A 22171-nucleotide genomic window follows, 5' to 3' on the forward strand; every position below is an offset into this window, starting at 1 on the left:
TTGGCAGAAATTGACAGGTTTAGTTTAAATATCTTACAATTTGGGGGCTTATCAATTCCCACTGAGCTTTTGACTGTTTCTTATTTTGGAATTAATTAGAATCACTTATTTTAATTTAGCTTTTCAGCGGAATTAATGTAACAGTTATAAAATTCCATGTTTGTGCATGACAGTTGAAGCAAGGGAAACTCTGGCTGATTGTTGGAATTTCTTGTATGGTATATTACATAGAAAAATAAATTGCTTATCAAAAACATTTTCAGAAGAAAATGTTGTAATGTTCAAATTCCACCTCTTTATATATGTTTTACAGATTATAGCTGTACACAATGAAGTCTTTTTAATGAGATTTATACTTTTTTTTTTTTTTTTTGGTCAGTTAGTTTGTCACATACAGCCATCTGGTGTGAGTAACTTATGGTCAGATCTCTAGCTTTTTAGGCCTGTTAAGTGGCTTCAGCATGCCTAATGAGAAATTTTAGCTTTTTGAATAACAAATCCCCATGCCTTACTAGAACATGTTTTTTAAAGTGCTCTTCAGTACAGTATTACTTTGTTACAAAGGAAGATGTGCCTGAGAAATATCATATAAATGTACAGAATTAGTAGTTTCGTTCCTGGTCGTTCTTTTTCTAAATAAGGACCATATTTTAGCTAATATCTCATTGGTCTTAATGGAAAAGAGGTGGTAGTATAAACCACACCTATCAACAATGCTAAAATATGGGTATGGTAATGAAAAGCTATTTTTATTCCAGACTTTCATACCTGGTAAGGACAACCAGAATTAGCTACTGAATGTCCACCTTGTCAAAGTTTATTATTGTACCAGTCACAAAGTATTTTGAAGTGAAATTGGAGCACATAGCCCATTTTTTTTGTGACAGTCACATGCTATAAATATTAACCAAGATACCCACTGCTGCCAGTGTTGATGGCGATTATGTGTCATGATTGAGATTGGATGTTTCTCCTATTATCCATTCTTTGCCTCTTGCCATGTGATTCCATGATCTAACAAAAATTTTACAGCAGTATATTAGGGTGGACTGTAAGGAAATAAGATAAGCGTTAATGAATCATCTCTTAATTGTAATTTATATGTACAGAGAGTGGGGCTCTCATGTTCTTCCAATTATGATTACAGTACTTGAATTTGAACTTTGCTAGACTGTATAATACTGTATCTACTGATTATAACAGAGAAAATAAGAAACACTGTAAATTAATAAGGTTTATATATGTGTGTGTCAGTCCAAGGCGACAGTATTCCTTTTGACAGCTCAGGTACTTGAAACAGGATTCATATGTTCACTATTATTTGAATCTATTTAGCAAAGGAATCTAGAAAAATACATGTGAAAAAGAAAATGCATACTATTGGAAGATGAGATGCTGGAATTATGAAAACCAAGCGGAATATAAATTTTGCATGTACAGTTACAAGTTTGTAAATTAAGTTTTGTGTAAAACTATTATTTCTAGAAGCCTTTTGTAACTTTCGATGTCTGTTGTACTTTGCTTTTAAGTTACTTGTAGCAATATATGGGAGAACTGTCATGTGTTTGTGTGTGTATATATCTATGTCTATATAAAGTGCAATAAATCAAGGATTTTTAGTTAACAGTATTAAATATATATGCCTTGAATACTGTTGGCCTAAATTATTTAGAGAATAATTAAGCATTGTGAATTCTAATGACAGAATTAAATGTGGGATGAACCCATAAAGGTCAATTTTATATATATGTATGTATTTACTATTATTACTACTGCTTGGGGCTGTGACTAAGCTGGGAGAATGGCTCCAGCAGATCCCAGGAACATCAGAGCTCTCTGTCCAAAAGAGTGCAGTGCTAGGAACAGCTAAGATACTGCACAGAACCCTCAAACTCCCAGGCCTCTGACAGAGAACCTGAGGTTGAGGAAGACACATACCACCCATAGGGGTAAGAGATATTTTTTTATATACTGTATATATCACAATTTGATTAAATTGGTGTCAGTATAGCCAGGAAATGGGCCCTTCACACACTCAGGACCCCAGGCCTAGGCACATAGCCAGGTCTTCAAGGCCTTCTGAAAGGCCAACAGGGTTGGGCCCATCCTAATTTCAGGAGGGAAGATGTTCCAGAAGGCAGGCGCTATGGCAGAAAAGGCATATCTCCTGGTCTCCACCAGCTGGACATTCCTTGGCTGACGGCCTGGAGCATGCCCATCCTGCCAGGCTAGATTGGATGGGTAGAAACAACTGGGAGAAGACGGTCCCTCAGGTAACCCATCCCAAGCCATGAAGGTCTTTAAAGGTGACGACCGTCTTGAATTGCACCCAGACTGGCAGCCAATGCAGCCCCCCAAACAGTGGTATTACTTGTGCCAAATAGCCGACACCATTTACAACCCATGCAGCTGCATTCTGTACCAGCTGAAGCTTCCAAATGCTCTTCAAGGGCAGCCCATGTAAAGCACATTGCAGTAGTCCAAACAGGAGGTCATGAGCATGAATGAGAGCGAGCAGAGCCTCCCAGTCCACAAATGGCTACAACTGGTGCACAACCTGAAGGTGTGCAAAGGCCCTCTTAGCCACAGCTACCACCTGCTCTTCCAGCAGAAGCCATGAGCCCAATTGCGCACTGGGTCCATCTGAGGCAGTGCCACTCCATTCAGGACCAGAGATGGAAAAACCTTGGTACCAGAAGGCCCAAGTACCCAAAGCCACTCAGTCTTACTTTGGTTGAGCCAAAGCCCAATGCACCCCATCCAGGCCCTTACAGCCTCCAGGCGCTGAGACAGGACATCCATGGCATCACTCAGGCAGCCCAGTGGGGAGATACAAAGCTGGATATCACCAGCATACTGATACATCACCCCAAACCATCGGATCACCTCCCCCAATGGCCTCATGTAGATGTTAAATAGGAGAGGGGAGAGAACCGACCCCTGTGGCACCCCACAAAGTAGGAGCCATGGGCTGGACCTCTCCCCTCCTATCAACACCAACTGGAACCAACCCCCAAGGAAAGAGGAGAACCAGCCAACACTGTGCTGCCCACCCCCAACTCCCAAAGCCAGTCTAGAAGATACCATGACTGATAGTATCAAAGGTTGCTGAGAGATCACAAAGAGCAAGGATGGATGCACTACCCACATCCTGCTCCTACCAGAGGTTATCCAAGACCGCAATCAATGCCGTCTCCGTCCCATATCCTGGCCTGAATCTTGGCTGAAAGGGGTCCAGATAATGCACCTTATCCAGAGCCCTTTGAAGCTGCTGTGCAACTGCTTTCTCTACAACATTCCTTAAAAAGGGAAGGTTGGAGACTGGACAAAAATTTTCCATATTAGATTAGGTCGAGTGATGGCCCCTTGAGGGGGCAAAATAGCGCCTCCTTAAGAGCCAGTGGGACTACCCCCTCCCTCAAAAAGAAATCGGCCACCGCCCAAACCCAATCTCACATCCTCTCCCAGGCAGCCTTTGCCAGCCGGGAGGAGCACAGATCTAGCACAGGTCACCTTTTAAGACCAGAACACCACCTCGCCAGTGATTGATGCCCAGATATGCAAAGATTAACACCAGGATTAACACCAAACGAACAAACGATACACAATACCCCAATCAAGGAACTATTAACTCAGTCGATCAACCAAGCTGCAAACAACAGCCTAATCAAGGAACTACCAGCCACCCCCAGCAACACAAGCAGGGCAAGCCACTGTATATAAACAGAGAGCAAACCCCACTCCCTTTTCGCATGGAAGATGTTGCCTAGTCTGGCAATGAAACATCTGCAAGAAAACAATAAGGCTCAGAGAGCACCAAGGACCCCACGGGTCTGACTCTGCTAAGCTTTTTCAGAGATTGTTGTTGTTTATTCGTTTAGTCACTTCCAACTCTTCGTGACTTCATGGACCAGCCCACGCCAGAGCTTCCTGTCGGTTGTCAACACCCCCAGCTCCCCCAGGGACGAATCCATCACCTCTAGAATATCATCTATCCATCTTGCCCTTGGTCAGCCCCTCTTCCTTTTGCCTTCCACTCTCCCTAGCATCAGCATCTTCTCCAGGGTGTCCTGTCTTCTCATTATGTGGCCAAAGTATTTCAGTTTTGCCTTTTATATCATTCCCTCAAGTGAGCAGTCTGGCTTTATTTCCTGGAGGATGGACTGGTTTGATCTTCTTGCAGTCCAAGGCACTCTCAGAATTTTCCTCCAACACCACAGTTCAAAAGCATCGATCTTCCTTCTCTCAGCCTTCCTTATGGTCCAGCTCTCGCAGCCATATGTTACTACGGGGAACACCATTGCTTTAACTGTGCGGACCTTTGTTGTCAGTGTGATGTCTCTGCTCTTAACTATTTTATCAAGATTTGTCATTGCTCTTCTCCCAAGGATTAAGCATCTTCTGATTTCCTGACTGCAGTCAGCATCTGCAGTAATCTTCGCACCGAGAAATACAAAGTCTTTCACTGCTTCTACATTTTCTCACTCTATTTGCCAGTTATCAGTCAAGCTGGTTGCCATAATCTTGGTTTTTTTGAGGTTTAGCTGCAAGCCAGCTTTTGCACTTCCTTCTTTCACCTTCATCATAAGGCTCCTCAGTCCCTCTTCGCTTTCAGCCGTCAAAGTGGTATCATCTGCATATCTGAGATTGTTAATGTTTCTTCCAGCGATTTTAACCCCAGCCTTGGATTCCTCAAGCCCAGCATGTCGCATGATGTGTTCTGCGTACAAGTTGAATAGGTAGGGTGAGAGTATACAGCCCTGTCGTGCTCCTTTCCCAATCTTAAACCAGTCCGTTGTTCCGTGGTCTGTTCTTACTGTTGCTACTTGGTCGTTATACAGATTCTTCAGGAGGCATACAAGATGACTTGGTATCCCCATACCACTAAGAACTTGCCACAATTTGTTATGGTCCACACAGTCAAAGGCTTTAGAATAGTCAATAAAACAGAAATAGATATGTTTCTGAAACTCCCTGGCTTTTTCCATTATCCAGCAGATATTGGCAATTTGGTCCCTAGTTCCTCTGCCTTTTCTAAACCCAGCTTGTACATCTGGCAATTCTCGCTCCATGAATTGCTGAAGTCTACCTTGCAGGATCTTGAGCATTACCTTACTGGCATGTGAAATGAGTGCCACTGTTCGATAGTTTGAACATTCTTTAGTGTTTCCCTTTTTTGGTATGGGGATATAAGTTGATTTTTTCCAATCTGATGGCCATTCTTGTGTTTTCCAAATTTGCTGGCATACAGCATGCATTACCTTGACAGCATCATCTTGCAAGATTTTGAACAATTCAGCTGGGATGCCGTCGTCTCCTGCTGCCTTGTTATTAGCAATGCTTCTTAAGGCCCATTCAACCTCACTCTTCAGGATGTCTGGCTCTAGCTCACTGACCACATCATCAAAGCTATCCCCGATATTGTTATCCTTCCTATACAGGTCTTCTGTATATTCTTGCCACCTTTTCTTGATCTCTTCTTCTGTTAGGTCCTTGCCATCTTTGTTTTTGATCATACCCATTTTTGCCTGGAATTTACCTCCAATATTTCTAATTTTCTGGAAGAGGTCTCTTGTCCTTCCTATTCAATTGTCTTCTTCCACTTCTGCGCATTGCTAGTTTAAAAATAATTCCTTATCTCTTCTGGCTAACCTCTGGAATTTTGCATTTAATTGGGCATATCTCCCCCTATCCCTGTTGCCTTTTGCTTTCCTTCTTTCTTGGGCTACTTCTAGTGTCTCAGCAGACAGCCATTTTGCCTTCTTGGTTTTCTCTTTCTTTGGGATGTATTTTGTTGCCGCCTCCTGAACAATGTTGCGAACTTCTGTCCATAGTTCTTCCGGGACCCTATCTACTAAGTCCAGTCCCTTAAATCTATTCTTCACCTCCACTGCATATTCCTTGGGAATATTAGTGAGCTCACATCTAGCTGATCTGTGGGTCTTCCCTAATCTCTTTAGTCTGATCCTAAATTGTGCAAGAAGAAGTTCGTGATCTGAACTACAGTCAGCTCCAGGTCTTGTTTTTACCGACTGTATAGATGTCCGCCACCTTTGGCTGCAAAGGATGTAGTCAATCTGATTTCGGTGTTGTCCATCAGGTGTAGTCCATGTATAAAGCCGTCTCTTAGGTTGCTGGAAGACAGTGTTTGTTATGCAGAGTGAGTTGTCTTGGCAAAATTCTATCAGCCTATGTCCTGCTTCATTTTGTTCTCCCAGGCCATGCTTACCTGTAATTCCAGGTGTCATTTGACTGCCCACCTTAGCATTCCAGTCTCCTGTGATGAAAATAACATCTCTTTTAGGCGTGTTGTCCAGTAGGTGCTGCAGATCCGCATAGAACTGCTCTACTTCAGCTTCTTCAGCATCTGTGGTTGGGGCGTATATTTGGATCACTGTGATGTTAGATGGCTTGCCCTGAATTCAAATTGAGATCATTCTATCATTTTTTGGATTGAATCCAAGCACTGCTTTAGTCACTTTACTATTAATTATGAAGGCCACTCCATTTCTTCTGTGGTCCTCTTGTCCACAGTAGTAGATCTGGTGGTCTTTTGATGTGAAGTGGCCCATTCCAGTCCATTTCAGTTCACTGACGCCCAGAATGTCTATCTTTAATCTTGACATCTCACCAATAACCACATCCAATTTGCCCTGGCTCATAGATCTTACATTCCAGGTTCCAGTGGTGTGTTGATCCTTAGAACATCGGATTCGCCGTTCACCACCAGCACCGTCGGCCGCTAGCCGTCCTTTCGGCTTTGAGCTAGCTGCGTCATCACGTCTGGGGCTAGTTGAGCTCATCCTCTGTTCCTCCCCAGTAGCATTTTGACCATCTTCTGACCTGTGGGTCTCATCTTCCGATGGTATACCGACATATCTCTGGTTGTACTGATCCATTTAGTTTTCACGGCAAGAATACTGGGGTGGGTTGCCATTACCTTCCCCAAGGATCGCATTTAGTCTGACCTCTCTGTCATGACCTTCCCGTCTTGGGTGGCCCTTCACGGTTTAGCTCATGGCATCATTGAGGTGCTCAAGCTCCAGCACCACGACAAGGTAACGATCCTTTGCTGAAGTTTTCAGAGATTACCCAACTTTATTAAGCATTATAGAAATTTATGAAGTAGGCCCAAGGACAATTACAGAAAATTTTAAACAATTTTCTACATATTTTCACCCTAGAATGGTGCTCAAGGTAGCAACTTACAATAAAAAAGTCAATAAAAAAAAGACAAAGCATCTACTTACATAAATCTTTCTCAGTAGAGAAGCCTTCTTAACAGCCAAACGCTGCTGAAATAAGGCTATTGCCAACTGACAGGACAACAGAAAGCATGCCTACCATAGCAAAGAATTCTAGAATGGGAACCACTACAGAGAAGACCGTCAATTTTTTTTGCAAAAGGTGCTTTTATTCTAACAAAGACTTTACTGAAGATTTTAACCTCATGTAGTTCATATGTAGGAAAACTACTTTGAAAAGCTAGGAGTCAGTTAATAAGGCTTTAGAAGTCATAACCAATGTTTTAATTTTGCCTGGAATGGAAGCTAATAAAGTATTTTCTAACAAAGGAGTTAACATGATCCACATAAAAGCTTTTCTATTGCAATTGTCTGAACACAGCTTTTGAGTCAGCACTATATAAAATTTTGTCAAAATGGAATGCAACTAAACTCCTTTTGCCAAAAAATGACACCTTCCAGAATGGTGCAGTTAGTACATCAACCAGATCTGGCAAAATACTGCTTGGATTCAAGACTGGATCCAGGACTACACCAAAACTATAAATCTGAGTCTCATCCAACACAGGCAGAATTCCGATTCCCCTGTTTTGTTTTTCCATCTTCCTTCAATTTGATCTCCTTTGGTTTATTATCAATGTCAGGCATTTATTTAAAACTTAAATTGCTTCCAAGGAGATCAACCCTCAGCTGTTAGGTTTTTTTGCTATAGGTGTGATAACCCCTGGATCCCAACTATCCTGTTATAGAAACAAGATTTGTTACAAAGAATGCTCAATCTACTTATCTTCATAAATCTGATGCCCAGAAATTAGGCTTCAGATACAGAAATTGCCTGTGAAGCGCAAGAATAATTAAGCAGTGCCAGAAGTTAGAGTGGAACCTAAATCATTGTTGGTATTTGGGGGAGACATACAACCTTGTAGAGTCTTTTATTTTTCATTTATTCCTGAAGCAATTGCGTTTAATGCCTGTCTTCAAGGTAGGCATGGGAATCTGTGGCTCTTCAGACTTAGAAATCAGTTCCAATCATGTAGTAGCACTCAGCTGCTATGGTGAAAAGTCAGGAGGGATGGAGATTTAGTCTACCATTCAGAAAACTACAGGTTTCTTGCTTCCGTTTTAAGGTACAATAAATTGAGGCTTAAGTTACAACAAGCCTGAAGACCACAATCCCACGCGTACTTTCCAGTTGTAAGACTGTATTGGAGAAGAACAACTATAACAACTTTTAACTTTCAGAATGTAAGACAAAGTAATCCAGTCCCCTAAAAGCAATTTGTGCCGGAAGCGATAGGTTCTGACAGAATGAAAGATTAAATGCGCCAATCTAGTTTCACACTCAAAAAGTCCCATAAATTGGTGCCGAGGACTATCAAAGGAGTCGTCCATCACCAGCCATCCGACCAGCTATCGCCAACAAGGGGAATTATGTCCGGAACGAGTCGCAGACATAAAATACGTAGGAAAATGCCAAATCCTAACTCCCGTTTCTCAAGAAGCAGGAGGGGAAAGCCCAGCTGTTAGACTGCCGCTTCTCTTCCTTTCTCCGGCAAAGAGCCGAGGGAACAACCGGGGCAGCAGCGTCAGCGCCGACGGGTTGATCAGGACCTCAGCAGACTCCTCCCGCCGCGCCACCGCAAGAATTCGCGTAGTCCTCTCGCGCCACGTCTGCCGGCTGGTGATGGCGCGGCGGTAAAGGGGGCGGAGTCGGCCCGAGCGCCAGGGGAAGATGGCGGCTAGCATCCGGGAGAAGCAGACAGGTGAGTGCTCGGCGTTAGGTCCCCCGCAGGATTACTTGGTCTGGCCGCCCTGCCTTCTTCGGCAGTCCTGAAGCCGGGACTGCCTCAAGGGAGAACGACAGGGCCTTCTTCGTCTCCGTCCAGTGTGGCTTGCGGCCCTCCCTTCGTCGCTCTAGCTCAGTTCGGTGTCTTTTATGAGAGAACTGTTTTCTTTTCTGCCTCGTCGTGAGCGAGCGGGCTTGTCCAGCCTCGCCTGGGCTGATCGAGCTCCCACTGCTGGAATGCCTGCTGCTGGGATGCCCTTTGTGCTTCTGACTTCGAGCGCTTCTGGAGGCCTTCCTTTATTTTCCCGGTTCCTTAGCCTTGGCGATTATCGGCTAGGAATGACTTCGTGGGCTAAAGTTTAAGGACATGTTGTAAAACAGGAATGCGGTCTTCCACCAGCGCTGCATTGCAAAGGGCTTCTTATGGGGAGGGAATTGTTGCACGGAATTGTCTCGGAGAGAAAGGAATCCTTGAATTAATTTCTAGCTTGCTTTGCCACTTTAAATGATTAAACCGGCACAGGCATCATTTGACAATATAAAACCGAATCGCTTATAAGAAATGTCTGCTTGGAGTTTGTAAACGGGAGGTACTTTAAGGGAGCACTCCCCAACCTGTTGCCCTCAGATTTGTTGGATGGTTGCATCCATCATTCCCATCCAGCAGTGGTTATGCTCATTGGGATTATGGGGTTTGTCATCTAAGCCATCTGGAAATCACTTGGGTGGGGAAAGTTGCATTACAGTCAGTTTTTTTCACTGTAGACAATACCATCTCTGGTGCTACTGTTAAATTATGAGACTTTGATTTTATAGCTTGGCTTATAGCCCATTATCATAGGTAAAATATTTTTTTCATATAAACTTCATGTCAGGTGTGCTTTCAGAGACTGGCCTTAGAAGTAGAATCCACCTGCTGTTACCTCTACTAATAGACAGTTATCAAAATTATGCAATAGAGAAAGGAAGAATGCCCCCAGTTCAGTACTATTAGATTATATATGAAGTTAACATGTAGCTTTAAACTAATCTTATTTTACACTTAGTCTCATTTTGCACTAATACATATTGAACTTCTTTTGTTAATTTGTTTCAACATGCTCCATTTGAAGAGATCCTTTGGCAGGTTTTCATGGTGTTTTTTTATTTTTAGTATCTAACTTTCTTGCTCTCTAATCAATTAGTAATCTGTAGGAGAATCCTTGGCTGCTATACCTTTGTATAAGGACTTTTCAAAGGCATTTACAAAGTTGAAATATTTATTTATATGAACTTATGGCAGCTATTTGGGACCCAACCATTCCCCCCCCCCAATATAAAGGTAAAAATTATGAAGTAGACAGACACAAAAAAATGCCCTTTTTTTCATGTTGCCTCTGGAAATCATATATTCTTAAATGGTAAGGTTTTGACCAATTGGTGAAATGCCAACAAAGAGAGTGCTAGCCTTGCCTTCCAAGACAGCATTCCAGAGCTTAGATGTGACCATGAAATGTTATTTTTCTTGTCCCAACCAAGTGTACCTCTGCCACAGCTAGGACACAGACAAGGGCTTTTCATCATATCTTAGAGAGTAAGTATGACAGTAGGGAAGGAGACAGGTCCTAAAGTATCATGGAATTAAGCTTTAAAGAACATCACCTAAATCTTGAATCATGCTTCAAACCAAACTGGCAATCTGTGCAATCCCTGTGGGACTGGTGTAATTTGGCCATTTCTATGACTACTCACCAATATTCCCACAGATTCATTTTGGTTAGAAACCTTCATTCCAGAAGTTGCTATAAAATATAAGCAAAACTAGAAATACTGAACCAATGTGGATCTGTGTCTGCATGGAAATCTGCCAAGAAATTCGGCATATAGAGGAATAGTGAGATACAAGCCTAATAAATAAGCTTTGTTTTGTAATAAATATAATAATATTTTGAGCTTCCTACATCAAAAAAAGAGGCGGTATCAAACAAACAACATTAACTAAACAGCTATTATCCCAAGAAATAATGGGGCATGGACCCCTCCTTGATTAGATAGATTAGTTCTTGAAATGAAGTGTAGGGGCCTCCTCTTATGTAGTACAGCTTACAAGTGCTTCCTCTAATCCAGCCTTTTTCAACTTTTGGACCCTGGAGGAACTCTTGAAATATTCTTCAGGCCTCAGGGAACCCCTGCACATTCAGGCTCATATATAGGCCAGAAGTTACAAAATTATTATATTTGTTTCATGTATAGGCCTGTATATATATGCATGAACAGTGTTCTTAAAGTAAAAATAAAGAATGAAACTTACCTCTTTAATATGAAGTTGCCTGAATTTGAAATAATTTTTTAAATAAAAATTATTGTGATCTCCCAGGGAACCCCAGTGACCTCTCATGGAAACCCTGGTTGAGAAACCCTGCTCTAATCTCATACCTTCTAGGTGTGTCTGATCACAGTTACCATTATTCTTTGCCACTGCATCCAAAGGCCATGACAAGTAGCTATGGGAGAAATGTAACAGATGCCAGGTTGAAAGAAGACCATTAAAAAGCCTTGAAAAGAATGAAGGCCACAACCTGTCCAGAAACAGGCTTTTCTGAAGACAATCAGGAAAATTTGGGCAATCTTTTTGCCATAGTAATTGGGTAGAGGGGAGAGAGAAACATCATAAAGGTAGATATTAACCATACAGACACGAAAGAAAAAAAAATTGGTGATGTCAGTTGCGGGGGGTGGGGAGGTAGAGAATGTAATACCAACATCCCTTGATGGCATGAAAGAGGTGGAGGCCATGCTAAAAATAGACCTCAATTACCCACAGCTCTTTTCCATGTAGAAGTGCCAGGTCGGTCTTCCTTCTTACCCATTGAAAACTCACTGCCAGGAGCCAAGGCTGAGCACCCAGCCACACACCTACAAACAGTGAGATCACTGTTCCAAGTCTTTTAACATGCTGGGTAAGCCATCTTCCTATCCTAGGAGTACCTGACGAACCATCTCCTGGGAGCACCACAACACACTCAAAGGCCTGGTTAAAGATGGAAGGGCTACTATACATTGACTCCTTGGGAGCCTGGGTGGACCGTAATGGGAGAGACCAAGACAGGCCTGTTAAAGATTTCTCCTCACCAGTCCCACTCTTGGTAACAACTTGCTATATTCCACCCTAGTTCCTTTATTATATAATCATGTGAAGGATCCATACTTTTTTATTGCTCTCCCTCAGCTATTGTTTGGGGAAAAGATCTGTAAATGGCACCTTTTGCATGATTAGGGCTTACAATGAGAAGGAGAGTCTAAATAATTTTTTATGGATGTCCCCTCCAATATGAGGAGAGCAGTAGAGGAAGACATCAGACAGTCTTGTTCTTTCTCTCCATACAGTTACAATCACAGCCCCAAGCAAAAATCAAATCCCCCCTTTTTTTCTTCAGCTCTTTCCACTGCTGTGAAGAACTGTGAATATAATGTACATGGGGTGGGTCCTTTTTTCTCCTTGTAGATTTTAAGCTTTTTTGTGTAGATCAACCTGAATAATTTTTAGTTACATCACAAAGATGATGTTTTCAGGCATAGAAATGCCTGTGTTTGATACAGTGTGTGGTACATATAAAAGACCATTTATTTTTAGTAATGTATTGATTACATGCCATCAAGTTGGTGTTAATTCTTAGCAACCAAATAGGTTTTTACTAAGAGCAACCCTATTTTCTTTTGAATAGTTGGTTTTTGCCTTTTCTTCAATTGAAATATCTGAAAGACTTGACAAATGTAGTGACCAGTTAAACAAGATAATTGTCTTGCATATATTAATATTGTTTTCACAATTGCATCAATATTGGTGATTAGAACACAATAAAGAATCTTTTCTGGATTTTAAGAGTATCACAGTCAAGGCTTGCATAGGTACACCTCACTTAATGAGGCCCTGTTTAGCAACCGTTCAAAGTTGCAACAGCTCTGAAAAAGTAATTTTGCAACTAGTCCTTGCATTTGCAACCATTGCAGCATCCCTGCAGTCATGCGATTGACATTCAGGCACTTCGCAGCCGGTGGGCATTTATGGCCATCGTAGTGTCCCACAGTCACATGATCAACATTTGCACGCTTCCCAACTGGCTCCCGACAAGCAGAGTCAATGGAAAAGCCAGCAGTAAAATTGCAAGTAGCAGTAATGTGATGTCTCACTTAATGACCACCATGATTTGCTTAACAACCATGGCAGAAGTGAGGTCATAAACCTGTCGCAGTCATGTGATGTTGCGCGTAGCATTTGTGTCACGTAGCAACAGAGTTGCTGGTACCAATTGTGGTTGCTAAGCAAGGGCTACCTGTATATAGAATACATCTTCCAATTTCATTTACTTTGTGGACTACATCTGATGAAGATAATGTCAGGGGCTTAGCAAGAGATTTGTATAAATTTGCTTGGTACCTAGAGACTTACACCAGTTTTCATGTCATTTATAGTTCTCTGTTTGAGATGCTGGCATTCAGACCAGAAGAATTCCTCTAGTCTTTTAGTTTAAAAGAAACGTTTGTGTAATGGAGAGCATATTCAAAAGACTATAGGCCCATTTTCTGCAGTGTCAAAAAAAAATCTAAATAATTCAATATTATGATCATTATCATTATTAACAAATAAAATGGAACTCTTTATTCTTTTTGCAGTGGCTCTGAAGCGCATGTTGAATTTTAACATGCCACCTGTTAAAAACAGTACAGGTGAACCAGTATGGAAAGTAAGTCAAGTTATAGATTAATCTTTTAGCCAAGATAATTTAAATTGTTAAATTAACTTCCTTACCATATTTTTGAAAGATACATTTTATAATTCTAGCTAATAAGCTGACATATGGAAACAATTGCTATATATGAAAAACAAAGAAGTAAATAGAAAAATTGACAGACTGTTGAAAATGACCTGGCTTGAAATTTTGATGAAGGCTATATAAAGAAAATTGTAAACATCTAAAAATATTTATTTGCAAAACTATTCTTAATATTGCAACTAAAAATATTTAACTTACTATTCTGCTTTATCCTTTCTGTAACTTCATCCCTCCCTTTTTTTAAAATAAGAGACTGTCCTTACATTCGTCTGAATGGGGGAGCTGTATAGTGCCATATTTATAAATATCTCTGTACCCTATTTTAATTTTAATTCCTTTTTAACTATATCACTGGTATATTTTAATAATTTTTAAGGTACTGAAGAATTTGTAAACATGATGCTGGTTCCTTGGTATCTGAAATACTGCTCATAGTATCTTCCATCTATTTAATAATTGCAAAACCGATGGGAATTGAGGTGCTGTACCACTTCTTTGTTCAAGCCCTATGAATTAATATTAATTATATAGTAATTCTCAGTGGGAAAACAGCGTACACAGAGTTTTTAAAGATTTCATCTATAGTATATGTCTTAATATTATTTGTGTTTGCCTTATAGGTTCTTATTTATGACAGATTTGGCCAGGACATAATATCTCCATTACTCTCTGTGAAAGAATTAAGAGATATGGGCATTACTCTGCATCTGTATGTATTCTGTCTGTTTGTGTCTGTACATATGTTGTATTATATTATATAGTATTTGAAAGATTTTGTGTGATTGAAGATTTATCAGATTAGGTTGCAAATCAGATATCCTACCAGTGGGACAGTAGATGAGGAAGCTGTAAGTTGTACTTTTTTTCAGAGCCATATCCTGTCTTGTCACAAGCAGGCTTGAAGCTCTAACATGCCAGTCAGTATAAAGCTATACAAGTTTTGATTCATGAGATTGATGACAGAATTATTATTTTGGAAGGTATTGAAGGACATTAAGAGAAAATCTAAAAATATATATTTTAATCATATTCAAAGCAGTCTTTCAGTAGAGTTTAGAAGTATTACTCAATACTCCTATTGCTGATAGGAGAAAATATTGTCATGAGTACTGATGGAGAGCAGGAGGGGGCCCCTATCCAGGGGGGAACACGCATGCGTAGTACTGAGGAGTTAAGCAGCCATTCAAAGAGTCACAGATCAGACCCGCCTTAACTTTTGGGGTTTATCTGTCTGGGTTTTTCCCACGCTTCTTCAGTTTGTTAGGATTTTCTGTCTAATGTAGCAGTAATAAAACACTAGAGACCTATTCTTTGTCTCAGTGTGGTTCCTGACTGTTAGGACAAATATATTTCATTCGTAATTTGTCATCCAACACCATAAAAATCCTTTTTAGGATATAATCACTTACAGAGGCTTGTGTCATGGAATAAATGAAAAAGCTTTCTAATTAATTTATTAGTCCCTACTCATGAGTTTTTGAGAAGAAGTTAAAACACATCAGTTTGATTTTATGCATTAGTGTGTTCAATGTTGGTTTAACTTTTTAAAAAGATTTTATTATAGATTTTTGTGTTTGTATTTTTTTCTAGTTAATTATAGACCATCATTTATGGAATGATGATGGAGGTAGATTATTAATAAATAATACTCAGTATTAAGTTCTTTGTGACGATTAATCCGAAGTAAGAATTCATAGGATTAAAGTGATGTCTTTGTTCTTTAAATTGCTTTTTAGTTTAGTATTAAATAAGGTTCTTTTATTTTCAGTCTTCTGCACTCTGATCGAGACCCTATTCCTGATGTTCCAGCAATATATTTTGTAATGCCAACAGAAGAAAATATCGATAGACTGTGCCAGGTAGATTTTACCTGTTCAATGTTTTCTGTGAACAGTAACAGAATTCAACTTGTAACCTAGAATTACAGGACCGCTATAATGCAGATGCTTATACAAATGGTTTTCTGCCAGATGCACATAGTGCTTGGCTTATAGGTATATCGGTATGGCTTACCATATAGCAATATGTCTACCACATCATTGTTCATTATTGAGCAATTTGAGCAGCAGTTGTTTATCTTCTTTTAGGTTCCTAGAAAGAATTAACAGCACTCTCCTCTAGTTGAGTTGGAGGACAGAAAGGAAATGTCTTTAGCTACTAATATGAGATGGTACTGATGTAGTCAGTGCAAATACACAGCTTTGCATGACTAATGCATACAATGGAAATATCTTCTACTTTAGGTGTAATGTACCATCTGGAGGTGAAGGAGAAGGCCCACCATGAAAAAGTTGACATAGCTGTGAGGTACATTCATATGGTAGAGGGTAGGGGAATCTTCTACCTCTTTTAACCCTCTTACCTTTTCCAGAAGTTAGGATTGTTAACAAAATACTTTCCTATTTATTGAAACCAGTTAGCTCCATTCTTGTTAAAAAAATTCTGCCAGACTCTGAGGAGGATTTAATAATGAAAGCTAACAAGAGTAAGAGAGTTCCACAGGAAGGGGATACAAGTAAGATAAGGGAGTGAGAGCTGTGTATTCTGAGGAATTATTAGAGCTAGACACTTCATCTCAGTGAGTGTTATTTGCAAGGGATATATTCTGAGAAAGTGAGCATGCAATGCTTGAATTCTTGGTTTTCAAAGAAGATAAACTTGAATGTAATTCAACTTGTAGCCTGAATTTTTGAAGGGCAAAAGTTGTCCAAATCTTCAGTTGGGAGACAAGGAGGGAACTAAACAACTGGCTACGTGTATGGTACCAATAAAAACAGCTTGCATTCTTTGATAATGGGGCACATTCCCAAGAATGAGGGGCTCCTCGCAAGAGATGGACTCATAAGAACGGGGTGGAATGTGTTTGGAAGATGCTTTGAAAATATAATGGTAGAGTTTTAAACTGAACGTTGTAGAAGGAGGAGAATAGATCCCAGAAAATAGGCACTATCAAGTATCCTATTGATTTCTACATTTCTCAGGTGTGCTTCCTTTGAGCTCTTCAAGTAGCTTTTTATTCAGAAACTGAGGATGGAGCTGTTGTATTGAGGAACTGACTGAATCTTCTACCTGCCTTTGGAGCAAATGGGAGGGAAATATCCACTGTAGAATATCTCTTCTGTAGAAAAGGGACATTGCTTCCTGGTCATGATACCAATTCCTCAATCAGCAGATGAGGTGGTTTAGTATATCCATGTTTTAAAGAACTATCCACTTCACAAAATTTTGACAGATTGTCCCATATCTTACATTTCTATAACCAGGTGATGTTCCTTTTAAGATAAAGCACTTTTTCACTTAGAAGCATTTTTTAAAATATATATTAATGCAGGCTATCCTTGCCAATAAGTAACTAAAAATACTGCATCCCAACTGAAATATCAACATTAACAGATGACTCAGCAACCTACTAGAAATATGCATCCAATCAGTGATGTAGGACATCCCAATTAAATTAAGCTTACCTCCAGGGTGCTTTTTTATGGAACTCCATACAGCCACATCTGGCCAGCTGCTCAGTTTTATGCATCCAGTTTCCACTTCTCATGGCATATGTTAAAGATAATCTGTATATGTTTAAATACATGAGAAATTAGAATTGTACTCCTAAATAAGGCAGGGTTCTTGACGGTAAATTGGTCCAGGTATGATGCAGAGTCTCATAGAATAATTACATTTTTACTATCCTTTTGTTTACTAAATATTTTAATCTTAAAGCATTCTTGTTCACTAAAAGTCCACTTATTTGACATTATTTGGTTTGGTCTTTTTTTCTTTCAGGATCTTAGAAATCAACTTTATGAGTCGTATTATTTAAATTTTATTTCTGCCATTTCAAGAAGTAAACTGGAAGATATAGCAAATGCTGCTCTGGGTGCCAGTGCAGTTACACAAGTTGCTAAGGTACAAAGTATAATTTGACTTATATTGATACAGGTGAACATGACATACATGCTTGTCTCCAAAGAATGTATTTGGCACAAATCTATGATCAGTCTAAAAATCACATCTTTGAAGATACATTGCTTGTGGAGTGACTGGCACTGTATAGCTTTAATTCAAAAAGTAGTTTCAGCAGTTCTGAATTAATCAGATTCCTATTCCACATTAATAATATGCTATGGATTTCATAACAAATCTTGTTCAAACCCTTTGATGCACTGTGCAGTTCTAATGAGGTAGATACATGGCCTATGATTGCGTAGAGTTCTAAATAATTTTGCATCGATTCTCAGTATAATTTGTGACTGTTTTTAAATTACTATAGCAATAGTCTTCAAGCTTCCTACTTTTACATCTCTTTGGTTTGCTATGTCATATTTTTGTATAAAGACATGTACTTTTATAGGAACATATGTTTAAGATACATATTGCAGTATATCTGAAATAAATGTTTACTAAAGAGTCTCAGATTATCTAGGTGTTTTTAAAGATGTATAGCCAATTGCAAGATTAGTTGAGGTAACTATCACATTTTATCATTTTCTAATAATACATGTAGGCATTAATTCAGTTATATCCTGTGATGGTTTTGCTTTAGTGGCAATCCTTTGCACAAATTGAGACCCCTATATCTTTGTGAATCTTTCTTAACTACTATAATCCTCTGCATCATATCTTTTTGTGAGATTGCTAAAGAAAAGTAAAAATGAGAAAAAATTGCTTTACAGAATGCTTTCTGTAGAAGTGTGCAGTATTTGGATGCAAAGGAGGTAAAGTCTTTGGATCCAGCACTCACTGTGCCTGTGCTCCTTAGAGAAATCATACTTTTTCCTGAGCTCACATAGTAACCAGGAAAATATATGTTACTACCCTGTCATTGTGTCCTCCTTAGTACTCCTTAATCCAAACACATATCTTTTCCTGGAACTGCCTGGCTACTGAATTTATTATTTCACTATTCTTATTCCATGTGATATTTCTCAAATCAGTCCATTACCTATCTATAAGATGTACGAAGATGTTTCTTTAGTGATGATCATTTTGTCTTGATGTATAGGTTTTTGACCAATACCTAAATTTCATTACTTTGGAAGATGACATGTTTGTATTATGCAATCAGAATAAGGAGCTTGTTTCATATCGTGGTAGGTGATTATTCTAAAAACATTTATTTAATGCAATTTGTGGTATTTTAAATCAATATTTATTTATTAGACTTTTTTCAGCTTACCCTTTATCTTAAATTATTGAGGATACAGTACTATTAAACTGTATAAGATCTTAATGCTGTAATTCTTTGCATGCATGCATATTTTCTATTGCTAATACAGAGTTTTACCACTAAACACTCAGGCTCTTATTTTTTTAAGACCTACATTCATTAAACATGTGCATTTATTATAAAGATGAAAATGGGTCTTAATGAGACAAATGATGAAAAGAAAAAACCCTGCAGTCTTTTAATTTCTGAAAGAGTGCCCCAGGATCTTAGGTATTTTGGATCTTTCTTTCAAAGGGCAAAAGAAGGATGTTAGCATTTCTTGGTTGGGTCGTCCTCAGAATTGGGGAAAATATGTCAGCCCTTGAGATGGCATATATACTTTTTCTCCTGTGGAATAGATAAAAAGAAATAATAATAGTAAAACTCAGGTTGGGAGGCAGGGGGAGGGATTGTCTGATCCAAATCAAGGAAATGAGAAAGAAAAACTTCAACTTCATTAAATCTTCCTCCTTCCACGCGCCTCCCTACAAGTAGACTAGTTTTATCTAGCCTTCCCTTATCTGGTGCTGTCTATATTAATAGTATCAAAATACTAAATGTGTCTTGTTCATTATGGAAAGAAGAATAAATAGTGCTTTTCAAGTTGTATGTATTGCATGTGTATGTGTTTTATCTTTTAGTGTAGGATTTGTTATGTAGAATTCTTTGCTAGAAATAGTCACTCTGTTGATGACTTTAATGATTTTTCTTCCTTCTTGGTATTATAGCCATTAACAGACCAGACGTAACAGATACAGAAATGGAGACCATTATGGATACAATTGTTGACAGCCTTTTCTGTTTTTTTGTTACGCTTGGTAAGTGTGAAGGGTTTTTTTTTTCCTTTGTTGTACTATTATTGGAAAAGATGATTACTTCTACTTAAGATTTAGTGTACTATATGCAGTAAATAATGAGAAAAGCAGGACTTACCATCCTCTATCTGCATTTCCATATTCTCTTCTCATTTTCTCATTAGCTGTGTTGTAGTGTTACAGTTTATCCTATCCAGAGTAACATTTTCCCAAAGATTCCTAATCAGCTTGAACCCTGAATTCAAACTTTTTCTAACATTCCTCATGTTTCCTATTTTCACAGAGGTAAGTATAACATTGTAAAAGACTGAAAAGGGACGTTTGGTGGAATTGAGATTGTTCATGTGTATGAAATTTGAAATTATTACTTCTTTTTAATCATTTTACAATTAATATGAAGTTTTAGATCATGTCAGGATTATTACAGTGTGTTCTGTATTGGAAATACAATTGGTCCAGAATCTTGAAACCCATGTTAAGAGGGACTGCATATAGTGAGCTTAAGATCAGTTATTGAACAGGCCGCACTAGCCTCTGGTTTATTTCTGGATGCTGTCCTAATGTTAGCCTTTAAATGCCTGAATGATTAAAAACAGGATATTTGAAGAACTTCCTTTTCCGGTATATACTGGCCCCCTGATTAAAATTAACTTTGAAGGCTGTCTTGTGCATCATAATAAACTTTTGGATCCATCTCACTGGGACTAGGAGGATGGGTTTTGGGTGGCTTTGCCAGTATTCTGGAAGTCTCTTCCAGGGGAGGCCCATCTCACTTACTAAGGTCATTCTGGAAGTTCATGAAGGCCTTCCTTTTTAGCAGAGCCTTGGATATTTAATCTTCTTGTTGCTTTATCAAACTGCTGTTCATTTTCTGAAAGGTGCTGTAGGGTTTGTCTGCTTTTTAAAAAAAAAACATTTTTATGTTTTATCAAAGTTGTGAGCCACCTATTTCTTTAATAAAAAGTGCAACCCGCAGCATCGCGAACAGTATGTCATCTACCTTAAATATATGCTGCACTTGGATCAAAAGACATTTATTCAACATTATTTTTATAGGAGCAATTCCAATAATTAGATGTTCAAGAGGAACAGCAGCAGAAATGGTGGCAGTGGTGAGTTACGAAATACCACAACTGAATTAATTATTGAAATAAACATGGTAGGTGTTTAATAGAAAACATGGAATGGATTTTATACAGTAGCCAGTGCAGAGTTTCTGTAGCTCGCAGAAACAAATTTCATCCTTTTTCAAGTACCCAGTCAGACCTTTGATTCTGTTTGTACCAACTTTTGGACTAACAAAAGTATCAGTAGGTCTTGCTTACTGGCCATGCATACTGTTCCATTGCAGTGTGCGCAATGCTAATAACAGAATGCATAAGTATTAACAGACTACTTTGTCTTGGACTTTTTTACCTAGTCTTACAGTGGGTCAGTGACATGTTTTTATTTGTATATTTGTATTGCAGAAGAGATTTGGCATTTTCTTGATAGTAAATTCATATGCATGTATCAAACCAAGCACATCTGAACAATTTCCCCAATTCATCTTATTTCATCAAATCTTAAACTTTCTAATGTTTTATTGCAGAATAAATAGGTTTTAGGAGTATATACTTCTCTCTCCAATCTCTTCTGGTGCAGTTGCAATGAGATTTTCTTCCATTTTCAGTTAATTGTCAATCCTTCCATCCAACTTGGAGATAATTTAGAATTCTGGCTTCTTCAAATAATTCATAGTTAAATCTGATGCCTAATTCAGATACAGGAATTGGATAAAAATGATCCAGTTCTTTTTGGCCTTTTCAGAGAAGGCAAAGAGATAGGTTTGTGGTTATATCCTCTGCTGTTATATCTGATTTAAGCCTGTATTTCTCTTCCTCCCTTCCCTTTATTTTTCTAAATAATATTATCTACATTATACAAACCCTACTCCTCTCAGGACTGCATGAAGATAAGGTTCATATATCATGCTAAGTCATGACTTGCTTACCCATGGTTAGAATTATCTCATTTCAGCTTAGGCTTCAGTGACAAAGCAACTTGCTACAGTATTTCACTGGTTTATATGCTAAGACAATGAATTATATCCAGATTTGAACCTCCTCTAAAAGAAAGTGCTCCTTGGGATCAACATAGGTTCTTATTTGAAAAAATAAGGAGGGAAGTAATTCTAACTAATTCTCCATGCAGCATCTCCCATGTGATTTAGAAAAACCTCCAGTGCTTCTGACAAGCTTTTGAGGGAACAGGATGGCCACAGGAGAAAGGAACTACTTTAAACATTGGATATGCTCATGCAGAGCCTA

At 39.0% G+C, this 22171-nt stretch overlaps 1 protein-coding gene across 1 annotated transcript in view; it reads left to right on the plus strand.

Annotated features, from left to right (window-relative positions):
• The first annotated feature begins 8893 nt into the window (after positions 1-8893).
• The window catches only part of SCFD1 (sec1 family domain containing 1), a 54646-nt gene continuing 41368 nt past the window's right edge, over positions 8894-22171 (plus strand). The window contains exons 1-8 of the mRNA XM_063290009.1: positions 8894-9007; positions 13684-13754; positions 14465-14553; positions 15613-15703; positions 17625-17747; positions 18844-18931; positions 19776-19865; positions 20919-20974. Coding sequence (XP_063146079.1) covers positions 8977-9007; positions 13684-13754; positions 14465-14553; positions 15613-15703; positions 17625-17747; positions 18844-18931; positions 19776-19865; positions 20919-20974 — 639 coding nt within the window. The 5' untranslated portion in view covers positions 8894-8976. The remainder of the gene's footprint in view (positions 9008-13683; positions 13755-14464; positions 14554-15612; positions 15704-17624; positions 17748-18843; positions 18932-19775; positions 19866-20918; positions 20975-22171) is intronic.

The sequence above is a fragment of the Candoia aspera genome, chromosome 1, assembly GCF_035149785.1.
Source record: "Candoia aspera isolate rCanAsp1 chromosome 1, rCanAsp1.hap2, whole genome shotgun sequence".
Lineage (NCBI taxonomy): Eukaryota > Metazoa > Chordata > Lepidosauria > Squamata > Boidae > Candoia > Candoia aspera.